The sequence below is a fragment of the Panthera tigris genome, chromosome D2 (genome assembly GCF_018350195.1).
Source record: "Panthera tigris isolate Pti1 chromosome D2, P.tigris_Pti1_mat1.1, whole genome shotgun sequence".
In the NCBI taxonomy this organism is placed as follows: Eukaryota; Metazoa; Chordata; class Mammalia; order Carnivora; family Felidae; genus Panthera; species Panthera tigris.
Window position 1 is genome coordinate 56133280 of NC_056670.1, and position 12667 is coordinate 56145946.

Genomic DNA, 12667 nt, shown 5'->3' on the forward strand with positions numbered 1-12667 from the left:
TCATGGAGACATGTAGCCTTGGGAGGTTTGAACCTTCAGAACTGGAGCCAACTTCCTGAGATTAGAACCTGTGTGTATGTGAGAATGAGTGTGTGTGCATGCAGGCACGCGTGTGAGTGCATATATGTGAGTGCGCTATGTGCAAAAACGCACATGTGTATGTGTAGGTGTGTGTATGAGCACACATGTGGATGGATGTGTGTGAGTGCAGTTGTGTGTGTGTACACGTGTGGTTGCACCTGTGGGTGCATGTGTATGTATGTGTATGTGACCGTGCACTTGTCTGTTCCCCTTGGTTGCCAGGCCAATGATTGCCCCTCTCTGCATCCTGTCTTATCTTTGTATGTGATAGTCTGTGGCTGCTTCCCTGCATGGGTCCAGCCTGTCCCCTTGTAAATAAATGTCCTAAAGCTCCTTGCCCCTTGCCTGGGGCTGCCAGCTCGGCTCTTCTTCCTGGTCTCTCTCCCCGCCTGCAAAGCTCTCCCTACCTTCTGATTCTACTGTGTACATTCTGGCAGAAGAGAAGCTGGGGGTCTAGGAGAGCAGAGCCAACCTTCTGGGACCTTCTGTGTCCCTCTCCCAAGCTCCCGGTGACAAGGCAACAGGGCCACACATGCTGCCCATTCAGCCCACCCAGGCTCTGGAGCTCTCTAAGGCCGTGTAAACAAGGCTTCTGTGGATGTTCAAAGGAACTGGCGACCTGCAGGGGAAAAGGCAAACTCCTTTCTCGAAAGGGAAGAGAAGCATCCAGCCACCGAGGCCCCCGCCTGCCAAGGCCCAGGGCGGCCAGTGGGAAGGAAGCAGCCCTGCCCTGGTGCCCTGAAGACGGACAGAGAGGCTGCCTGCCTCAGCCGGCAGGAGGTGCTACAAGTGCATGTGAAAGACCAGCCGCTGAAGGTAGCTTTCTGGAACCAAAGAGGGGCCTGATTGTTTTTGGACAAGACAGCAGTGTGTGGGAGGGAGGTGCCTACCCAGGGAGCCAAAGGCAGGCCCTGAGCCCGAGTGGGCGGGTCCTGGTCCCACGATCCCCCACAGAGGGCTGCGGCCTGGCCCATGCCCATTCTGGCCCACTGTGTGACCGGGCCTTATGTCTGACCTGTGCCTCTCCTGTGGGATGGCTGGGCACAGGTGATGCAGTGGCCTTTGGTTTTATTATTTCTTTTTCCAATAAAAGGACTTGCCCAGCTTGAGGCTCTGTGCCACTTCTTTCCCCGATGGTGATGGGGTGCCATCAGTTCTATGCCCCAGGACCACAGGGAGCGGATGCTCAGCTGCCCACCCACCTCATGCCAAGGAGGTGGGGCTGGGTGTTCTTGAAGAAGCAGTGAGGCTGACGTGGGCAGGACCAACCCTACCTTCTTAGAGCTTGTAGTCTAGTGGGGAAGCTACGCTCTGGATCCTCTAACATGGAGCCTTTATGGGGCACTTGCAGCCTTGGGTGGAGGGAGCAGCTTGACAGAGAGCCAGGTCAAAAGTCAGTAATGAGATAAATACCCATTTCTTGAGCTCTCACCCTGGGTTGGGCCCTGTTAGGGGTTGCATCAGAGAAGTCGTTCAGTTTTAAAGACTAGGGTGTTAGAACCTAGCAGAGTCGTATGTTGGATTTTATAAAACTAAATAACATTTATTGAGCACCTATTGTGTACCAGATACTTTGATAAAACCACATGCTAGAGCTGGGAGGGGATTTAAGATCATCTCAATGAGACAGAATGGAGGCCCAGAGAGGTCACGTGACTTGCCCCAGTTCACACAGCTGACCGACAGTGGTACCAAATTTAGAACCAAGATCTCCTGACCCAGTGCTCAACCTGACACCATGCCGATGGCATCTGGATGGAAGTTGCCTTAGGCCTCAGGGCGGCCAGGGTCACGCACTCAGGTCTGTGGGCCAAGAGAGGATCTCACCAGACTGTGGGGATAATGGCTCCAGCCCCCAGGGTGGGGGCTTTGGGGACATCCCCTCTGGCTGGTGCTGACTGGGACTCTGGGTGGCTTTCACACTTGTGCCTGCTGCTCCTAAGGGGCAGCTGGGCCTTTCCCTGAGCCCTGGGGCAGCCTGGACTCACTGCCTCTGCTCAAACCTGGGGTGTGTGGGGTTGTCACAATGGAGGCTGTTCTTTAACATGTGGGTAAGTTCATTCTGTCCTGTTGGCAAGACATTCTGTCCTGTTGGTTATTATTTATAGTAATAATACACAATAGTAGCTAACATTTATTTTATCACTATGTGCCATGCGCTAGGCTAAGATGCCACATAACCATTCAGTCCTCACGACAATCGTAAGATGTGGACTATTATTCCCATTTTACAGATGAGGAGGCTGAGACTCACGGAAGTTAAATAACTTGCCCAAAGTTACATAACTAGGAAGTGGAAGAGCTTGGTTTTGAATCTAGGCAAAGTTCACCCAGGTTTAGGGACCCTGTCAGAGCTTGAGGTCCTCGGTCATCCTAGGTTAGGATTTGGCAGATTCCCAGGTAAGGACTTGGAGCTGTGCCTGGTACTTCCAAGCCCAGGGCTGGAGCTTCTAGGCAACACGGGAGCGTGGGTGGGCTGTGCTCTTCAACTGCGGAGCCCACGGGGGCAGCTCGGTGAAGGGCAGAGCGGGGAGAAGCAGGTGAGGCGTGGCTTCTCTCTCCCTGGTTCTTCTCTAATGGCTCAGTTATGGGGGAAGTGGCCTCCTCCTTGGGTTGTGTCACAGCCACGTCTCTGCATCCCCCTGGCCAGCCAGGAACAGGCCCTGTCAGGCCCCAGCGAGCAGAGGAACCCCCAGGAAGCTCTGGGCTGCCATTCCCCCGTGGTCACTGCTGCCAGACTGCTTTCTAGCTTCCTTTGGGGTGTGTGAAAACCACAGGGTTTACAGAAGCTCGTGGTGCCACCGAGCGGCAGAATCGTGCACTGCACCCCGGAACCCAGCAGCCTGGGAACCATCCCCAGGGCTCCCAAACCCCGTGGGGCAAAGATGGAGTCCAGCTGGCGGTGACTCTCCCTACGGCCAGCTCCTGGGGCACCGCCTTGTTCTTGGGAAACCCTAGCTCCCTTGACCACAACTCCGGAAGGACTCAGAGTAAGGAAAGTTTCTGGCAGGAGGCACCTACGCTTCGTTTGGACTTGACTATTTACCAAGCGTGAAGGCAATGCAAATACCACTCCTAGTGAGACCTGAATTGGAATTCAGGCTTTATGAGGGTAGCATGTGGTGGAGACCCCTCGAGCCCCACTGTCCTCTCCAGCTGTAAGATAGGGGTACTAAAACTTTACAAAATCGCGTGGGCCAGTGCCTCTCATCCTTGGCTGCAGTCAAAGTCACCCAGGGAGCAAGAGAAACCACTGATGTCCCGTCCTATCCCCAGAGATTCTGATTTCATTGTTCTGGGGTGCAGCCTGGACATTAGGACTTTTTAAAAGTTTTCCTGGAGGTTCTAGAGTGAAAATAAGGTCGAGAACCCCCGATTTTGACAGCGCCCAGAGCCTATGAGCCTTTTTACAGGCCTCGGAAGATGTCCGAGGCCCAAATAAAAGTTTATCGGTTCCACAAAAGCAACAAGACAGGAAATGAGTACAAGTTATGATTCTACTCGTAAGGCATTCTAATACAGGCAGAGCTAATCTTTGGTGTTAGACGTTAAGAGAGCAGCTGTCCTGGGATGGGGTATAGTGAATGGAAGGGGGCCTGGGGAGGCTTCTTGGGTGCTCATGCTCTGTTTCTCCAGCAGAGTGCTGGTTACACAGACGGGCTCACCTTGTGAGAATTCATTGAGCTCCACACTTAAGATTTGTGTATTTTTCTATAGGTATGGTACATTTCAATAAAATTTACCAAAAAAGTTTACTGGGTCCAAAATAGGAAAAGTAAACACAAAGCTGAAATTAATACTTTGTTACATATCTACAAAATGTAATACTGTCAAACAGTCCACTGTAATTCAACTTAACTCTGGTTGTGTGTGTGTGTGTGTGTGTAATTTAGTGTGAGTTGTGGATATATATGACAATGTTTGATATGATGAGGGGTGGGGCCTCCAAAAGAGAAGAAAGGTGCCTGGTACCTAAGAAAATCCTAAAAGGGCCCAGGTTTACACCAGGAGCTCTTGACCTTGACCCACCTCCTTCACATATTTGCAAAATAACATGCATTTATCTGGGGAAGAGGATCACAGGTTTCAGCAGATTCTCAAAGGAGTATGTGACCACCCACTAAAAAACGGTTGAGAACAATTGGTTTTGAGGAATCTGAGAAACTGGCCTAGAATGTGCCTGGCATGACAGAGGTGTTCGGTAACATCAGTTTCTTTCCTTCCTTTCAGAGTCCAGCCTTCTGACGTTTCCACACGACCCTTCTCAGGCAACTTTGGGAGGATTTATTCTCTTGGCAGAGCCCAGGGCAGAGTGCCGAGCTCACGGCTCTTCCTCTAAGGGGCTATTTAACGGGCTTGTCATTTCAGCACCTGCCGGATGGCAGAACTCAGCGTGCGGCAGCCTGGAGCTGCACCGGGCCTTGCGGTTTTGAATCAGGGACCACGGAGGCGGTGGAAGAGTGGGAAGGGGGAGTCAGAAGGCTGCACCAGTCTGCCGTCCCCTAGCGCTGCGCTCAGTTATCCTGAGTCCCAGCTCTGTCATCTGTAAAATGAGAGCACGATGAAAATGCATCTCGGTGAATGAGAATCTATTTCTCCCAAGTAAAATATTATTGTTATTGCCGAAGTTACTCTAGGACCTCATTATACAGTGGCCTCGTGATACAGATTTATAGCCAGGTTTCAGATTCTTGCATAGAATAAACAGACATTTGTCCAAGGGTTCACTGGTTCCCTAATATACGCCAGGAACATTCATGTACGTTATTATTCCATTTAGTTCGCTAACACTCTGGTGGGTGGTTATATTTGAATTCTTATTTTATAGATGAGGAAACTGATGTTCCAGGTGGTTAGGTAGCTTGACAAGCACCCACAGCCAGTAAGTGTCAGAGTAAAGACCTGAACCTAAGCGTCAGACCCCAAATCCTGCTCTCATTCTGCCACTGTGTCACAGTCGGGTGAAAGACTCCTTTCTACCTGGATTGCCTCATAAAGGCAGATTCCAGACCCAGGGAGAAGCATGTGGGCAAATGCGGACACAGAAGAATTAGCTTTGCAGAGGCATGATGGGGCTAGTTATTCTGGAGTAATTTAAGTTATCGATTTCTGTAATGGAAAAGTGATTGGGGACCAGCTACCACCTGAGAGCAGCCTGAGCCAGGCCCTGGAAGGGGGAAATGTTATACCTAGCTTACTGGACCTTGTGCATGGCAATGAATGGCCTTTTCCCCTCTGTCCCCAGTTCCTTGGTAAACTCTTGGAGGGTGGGGATCTTATCTCACTCACCTCCAGTGCCTCCCACCCCCTGCCCTCAAGTGCCTGTCACAGTGCTTTGCCCTTGGCAGGTGAATGCAAAATGCAGCCCACCAGGAAGGCTGGCAGGAAGGGATGAGGCAGGAAGAGGCAGGGATATACAGATGTGAAATCCTCTGGCCCCTGGAGTAATGCGACCTGAGGGGCTGCTTAGGCAGATGCAGACAGGTGAGTGGCCACTGAATGATAACAATTCAACTGTAGGTGGTCACTGACTAACTCACTTAAAGGGTAGAGGCAGGGGGCGCCTGGGTGGCTCAGTCGGTTAAGCTTCCGGCTTCGGCTCAGATCATGATCTCGCGGTTTGTGAGTTTGAGCCCCGCGTCGGTCTCTGTGCTGACAGCTCAGAGCCTGGAGCCTGCTTCGGATTCTGTGTCTCCTCCTCTCTCTCTGCCCCTCCCCTGCTCATGCTCTGTCTCTCTCAAGAATAATAAATAAACTTAAAAAAAAAAAAAAAAAGGGTAGAGGCTGTGACGCCGGGCCATCCCCTGTGCTGGGCAGCTGCTTTGAGTTGCCCTGGCTGTGATCTCATGGCTCTGCTCATGATCTCCACCTGTCCTGGCAGGGGAGGAGAGGGGAGGAAGTGTGCATCCTGACCCCACTCAGCCCTGCTCAGTGCTCCCTGAACACCACTATTGTAAGGTGGGTAAATCCTCATGGGGCTGAGTACGTTGCCTGGAAATTTGGACCTGGGGCCCTAGAGAGTGAAGTACCATGGGTGGACAAACAGATAAGTGGACGGATACAGAGAAGATGGGTACCGGGAGATGACTGATGGTTCAGAGGTGGGCGAGAGGGCTGCCTGGCTTGGGATGGATGCTCGCAGACCCTGGAGAGGCAGGTGAATGGATGGGTACCGATCGGCCCTGTGCTTCCCAGTGCAGATCTAAATACAGCGCCGGAGTTCTTCAAAGGGAAGATACAGTGTAACCTGGTCCCTGAATGAGCTCTGCATATGAGTGATGGGTATGTCTCGTTGGGAAGGATTCTTACAGGTTTCACATTGCCCCAGTTAATGACTTATGGATTGTTGTAAAATCAGGCAGTGCTAAAAGTGAAAGCAGTAGATTAAAGGGCCTGGGGCAGATTTTATAATAATATCTGGTCAGTCACTGCATTGAGCACCTTGCATGCTTTATCTCAACAGCTCTGTGAGGTTGTTATGCTTCCATTCTGTGGAGGAAGAAAGTGAGGCTCAGAGAGAGGAAGCGGCTTGTTTGAGGCCACTTACAGGGCATGTAGGTGGGGTGTCTGGAAGTCAAGCCTCAGGCCATCTGATCACAGGGTCTTAGGGCAAAGAGAACATTTTAAGGATGGAAGGAAGAGAGGAGGGAGGGTGGGAGGACCATAGGATTTTGGGACCAGTTCTCTAATATTCTGGCACACAAGATACATTCTGCACTGGGGTGAGGCTCTGAGACCCTCTCCTCCCTCTTTCCTGTCTGCATCTGCCTTCAAGGCCTATAAATCTTGAGCCAGGGGACCAGGAAGTCCCATGATGGTAAGTATGGGGTTTACCTTCCTCCCTGTGGCCCAAGCTTATTCCTCTGCCACGGTCCCCAGGGGCAGTTGGGCACGATGTGATTGGGCTTCTCTCCTTTCCCAGGAGCTCTGCACCCAGGTCTGGGTGCAGGGAGGAGTGTTAGTCCTTAGATCTTTTGGTGGGGGTGGGTGGGGCGGGTACATGAAATGGTTCTGGGTGATAAGTCCTTCATGGTTGCTCCGGGGCTGGCCATGAAGAAGGACAATGAGTTCCCTTTATAGGAATTATTCTGGGCCCCAGACTTTCCTTCTGGCAGGCAGGCTGGGTTCATGAGGGGCTGGGCAGGGACTTTCTGGGAAGAGCGATACAGGTCCTCCTTCTGTCCCCACCAGACATCCCCTTCTGCAGCCTCCCTTCTTAGCAGAGCAGGACCCTCTGTGCACCTGGCCCTTTCACTCAGCTCTTGCCCAGCTGTGTTCCATGGGCCAAGGATGGTTCTTTGGTTCGCTTGGTGGGCCCTTGCCCTGACTCTGACTCTGGGTCAGCACCACGGAAAGAACAAGTTCTGCATCTGAAATACTTTAAGTTTTCTTGTGCACAGTTGTGCATCTGAAATACTTTAAGTTTTCTGGAAAACGAGGCAGGGTGGGCAAGGAGGAGCCCCAGGCAGGAGTCAAATTCCTGGCGTGGCTATGGTCCTCGGGAAGTCACTGTTCCTTTTGAGCCCCGGTGTCCACAGCTGAAAAGGATGGGGCAGGACTAAATGACTTCTCAGGTGCCTCTGGATTTAACGTTCTAGGGCTTCTGTGACAGTCAAGCGCCGAATCCCAGGCCAGTTCACCAGTTGCCGGTGGACGTGTGCCCTGTGCAGCCCAGTCAATGCCACGCTCCCCCTGCTCGGTTTACTTGGTGATTATTGTCTCTGGGAATGGCCCCGCGTGACAACTTGGCGGAACATCCCCACAGCTCAGGCCCCGGGAGGGTTTTCTCTGCTCCCTTATGGCCATTTTCAGTCCTGAGATCTCTTCTCTGCAAAGCTGTCAGTTCCCCGAGGGTGGCCAGTGTCCCCCCACATCTCCCGCACTGCCGACTCCCGGGTGGCCTGGGCCACAGCAGGGAGTGCCGGGAGCCACGTGAGCCTTCGGCACTGCACAGACCCAGGCTTCATCCTGAACTTTGCTGCTTAGTAATATTATGAATATTTCAAATTTCTTTGGGGCTGACTACCCGCCAGGCACCGTGTCAAGTGGTTCAGATCATCTTGTTTAATACAATGACTCTGTGAGGTAGGTACTATCCCCATTTTCCAGATGAGAAAGCCGAGGCTGGAGGCCAGCACGCTTACTTTACATTTCTGCTCAAATGCCTCTTTCCCAGAGAGGCCCTCCCTGCCCCTCCCTATTTCAAGGGCCCTTCTGCCTCCAGTCCCGCACCTCCGTGTGTCTTCAGGCTGCTGCCCAGCTCCAATAGCACTTATCTTCTGACTGCATCCTGATCATGTTGTACGTCATGGGGCACTCAGGGGTCAGCCAGGGTTGTACACAGGTGTACGGGCCCGGCCACAAGAACCCGGCCCAGCACACAGCACGTGTCCAGTCTATGCCAAGTGACAGCTGGTTACATAATTTGCCCAGGTGTCAGTTTCCCGGAGATCGTTCCCCAAGAGGCTTAAAAACACAGGCTGCGGAGCCAGACAATTGCCGCTTTGAATCAGAGCTTTTGCCGCTTAACCGGCCACGTGACCTTGTGGAACTTATTCTCCCTGAGCCTCTGCTTCTTTGGTGATAAACCAGATGAGTAACATTCAGCCCACAGCACGGGCGGGGGGGTTCATGGGGACACACACATAAAGTTCTTGGCATACGATGGGCGTTCCGTAAATGTTAGCTCTGTTCCCTGGGGAGGGCCTTTTCTCTTCCCGCTTCTCGTTTTTCTCCAGTGGTCTTCTTTTCGACCACTTTGCTGTTCAACCACAGTTCCTTAAGGGGATGGTTGCGGAAGGAGAGGTTGGCATTATCTGTGGAGCTAAGCAGCCCTCGCTCTCTCGCCTCCTTCCCCTTCTGGGACGTGTCTGTTGCTAAGGAGACACAACGGCAGACCTGACAGGATGTGGCTGGGGTTCTGGCCCACGCTGAAGGAGAGAGCTGGGGCTGACCCTGGGGAGGGAGAGGAGGGGAGGGGCTCGGCTTGCCTCCTGGACTGACAGTCTGGGTGGGGTATCAATCTGGAATCTGCTGGACAAACTCAGCTGGCTCCCTGAGAAAGTGAAGCATTCGTCCTGTGTCTGTGCGGCCCCAGAGAGACGATCAACAGCCCTGTTTGGAGGCTGGCGTGCAGTTCCTGCTCGGGTCACAGTCCAGAGGTGCTGGTCAGGGTGTGAGGCCCACACCCTGGGAGGGGGCCATAGCAGCCAGAGTGACGCATAATCAAACTCTTGGCCCTCAGAATGGCACCTCCCCAGAGCAGGGCTGGCGACGGAGTAGAAGAGGCTGTGCAGGTGATCCACGGTTTCCCTTTGCTAAGGACAGCCAAGCTGGCTGGTGAGAAGATTCAGCATGGGCCCTGCCACCTCTATCTTGCAGCTGCAGGGTGACCGTGTGGCGCTTGTCACAGATCCCGGGCTCCGTCAGAGACTCCATTTCCTCCTTCCCAACCCATCCCCGGCCCCTGGGCAACGCAGAGAGACTGTGGCTTTTGTGTAACGGGTTAGTCACCCCAAATGGGAAGGAAGGGTCCTTGTTAAGAGCTCAGGTTGGGGGCCAGACTACTCTGACGGAGTCCTTCCTCTGTGTGCCCCAGCCGTGTGACCTGGGCAAGCCACATAGCTTCTCTGTAAAACTGGGATCCTGATAGCACTTTCCGCTCGGGATTGTGGTGGGGATTACACAAACTGATTCTTCTAAAGAGCTTAGATCTGGCCCAGACATGCCAAGCTCACTAAGTGTGGCTATTATTGTTATGTTAAGGGTACATTCCTGGGCAGAGGCGTATTCTCAGTGGTTCTCAGTGAATGCTTGCCCAATGGATACTGGAATGAGAGAGCTTGCTTTCTGGTGTGGCCACCCAAGCATTTAGCTAGATTTTTCAGAAAGCCCCTGTGAGTCCCACTCTTATCCCATGCACCGGGTTCCTCCATCTGGCTGCAGGGAGGCCATGTGGGAACAATAAACCAGGTCATCTCTACTTACCATTGTATGCCCAGAGCTTAGCTTAGTACCTGGCACACAATAGGTGCTCAACTAATATTTGTTGGCTGAATGAATCACATCAGGAGTAAGCCTTCTTACCCAGCAGCTGGGATAGTGTAGTGGTGCTCTTGCTAGCTGGGGGGATTTGGGACTCCTCTTTGTAACTCATCTGGCCCCACCCACCAAGTAGGGTAAATCGACACAAACACACCCTGTTGTAAGAAACTCCGTGTAGGAGGATTCATGGTTATTACTTGACGAGGTATCCTCTGAAGTTTGCTGTCATCCTGAATTTTCCGATGTCCTTGGCAGGCTGTCTCACTAGCCGTCCTGTCCCTTACTTCTCGTGCTGTTGTGTGCGGTCTGTCAGTGGACACCGTCGTCTTGCCATTCACCACTACATTTGGAACCATTGCCTCTATGGGTTTTGGGTTTTACTTCTCTCGCTATCTTAGATCTACTCGTTCATTTCTAAAAAGGCAGCAGCTTCCAGAATGACTAGGGAATAGTCTGAACAGTGACAGTGCTGTCTGTTACCCCCTGACAAGATGGTGTGGTAGGAAAGGGCTCCAGCCTTGGCTGGGGACCAGCTGGCTCTGTGACCTTGGGTGGATCACTTCATCTCTCCGAGCCTCATGTCTGGGCCCATCCAGACCTTTAATTTCTACCTGAACACACAGGAGCGGGCTTCCCAGAAGTGGAGCGATTTTTAAGTTGTTACACGCTTTCCTGTGACAATGTGGTTGTTTTTATTTTAAAACTTTTCATTTAAGCTCGTCTTCTGAGTGTAAAAACAGTACTAGCTATGAGGAATTCATATTTTGTGATTTATTGGGAGTATTATTATTATATCAGAAAATGGTAGTTTTTTTGTTAAATATGTTTTTAAAATGCTTGCTGCATGCTTAAGTGTGATTTTATTATATCTTGGGGCAACTTTTTTCCCCCACGAAGAACAGATCTGTGATTTATAACAAGCCTTCACTACCGAGGCTGGTTGTGAAAGTATTCTATGGTGTTACATCATTCCCAAAGGGTGCTTCTGGCTACAGAGGCTTCCAGGTTTCTAAGCAGACTGCAAAGGAGACCAAGTTGCAAGATTCTTTTCTAGAAATCAGGGTAACTTGAGACTAGCCATATCTCTGTCCAGCCACACACTGAAGGGTCTTAGAAAGGAAAGGGCTTTGGGAATACACCAGACCAAATCTCTTGTTATTTAGATTATGCAAACTGAGGCCCAGTGTAGAGAAGCAACGTCCCCCAGGTAAAAGGCCCAGAATATTCCCTCCAGGTCTGCTCCTTGCTCATCCTACATCCCTTGCCTGGCCCAGACCCCAGCCCCCCAAACGTGAACATTGGTGCACATACCCAAACCATTTCTCATGCCCAGGACACTTTCCCTGTCTCGTGATTTGCTTTCCAAGGGCTACATGACAGAAAAGCTGCTGCTACTTCAGGATTCCAACCAGCATCTACTTGCCCCAGACACATTTTTGTTTTTATCAGCTAGGCACTAATACGCAGCAGAGAGTTTATTGGCATAATTTCTCCAGAAAGAGGCTGGAAGACTTGGCAAGTTCAAACTTTAACATTTTTGTCAAGAGTCCCAAAGGGCCACCTTTTCCCCTCCCATAATAACCACCAACTCCCAGAAGGCTTTCTCTACCACGGGAAGTCAGGGCACACAGAGCAGAAACAGCACAGGCCAAACCAGCAGGCACATGATACATGAATGAATCAACTGAGCAAGCAACTGCCTGGGAGCCATCTTTGTTAAGGGCAAAACAGGGTGCTCATGACACTGGAGGATACAGAAAAGACAGGACTATCTTGATTCTTCTGAAGAAGTGAGGGAGGGTAGATGGGGTAAGAGGGGAGACTTTCCTTTTCTGTTTTCTCAGAAAACATGCAAAGAAAGGCTTCACAAACAAGATTACACAAACATCAGTATCTCCCAAACTTCCCTTTTCAAAGATGGCCACCCCTGCGGTCCATTCAAAGGGAGCACGCAGCAGAGTCTACTGGGCGTGGAGAGAGAGACAGGCAGCGGGAGAGATTTAGTTTTCCACAAAGGTTGTTAGTTTAGTTTAGTTTTTTTTCCTTTATTGATGGGGTTTAAAGTGCATATAACTGAAGGCAAAGTCCAAGGCCTAGAGAAAGATATGAGGCCCGAGAGAGAGGCTCAGAGATTCTAAAGGCAGCAGAAGGATACCCACCTAAAAAGGCCACTTGAGCTGTAAAAAGGATGGGAGAGAGAGAGAGAGACAGAGAGAGTGGGAAAAAGAGAAAGGGGATGGGGGTGGGATGGGGGTGGGGGGAAGCATTTGGGAGGAAGAAGACAAATACCGGTTCAGAAATTCAGACAAAGATGAGTAGTAGGAGCTAGTTTATATCCCTGGTAGGAAAAGACGGGCTGACCTTAAGGTAGGAATATGTGAGAAGGGGAGACGTGAGAAGAACAGTGGCCTCTGGCCAGGGCATAGCACCCCAGGGACCCTTCAGATGGTGGCAGTAGTGGTGGGGGCTTCTCCAAACCTCTGTCACGGTCTTCCCCGGAGACCCAACAGGGGTCTAAGGAGACTCCAGCCGGCCAGGAGAA

General features: G+C 51.5%; 1 protein-coding gene across 3 annotated transcripts in view; it reads right to left on the reverse strand.

The window, feature by feature from the left end:
• Positions 1-12667, reverse strand: part of CRTAC1 (cartilage acidic protein 1) — a 157052-nt gene that overhangs the window by 8029 nt on the left and 136356 nt on the right. Inside the window, exon 15 of one of the 3 annotated variants that reach the window (XM_042960295.1) lies at positions 11590-12302. The exons of the other annotated variants lie outside the window; for them this stretch is intronic. Coding sequence (XP_042816229.1) covers positions 12184-12302 — 119 coding nt within the window. The 3' untranslated portion in view covers positions 11590-12183. Of the gene's footprint in view, positions 1-11589; positions 12303-12667 lie in introns of those variants that run through there. 3 annotated transcript variants of the gene reach the window in all.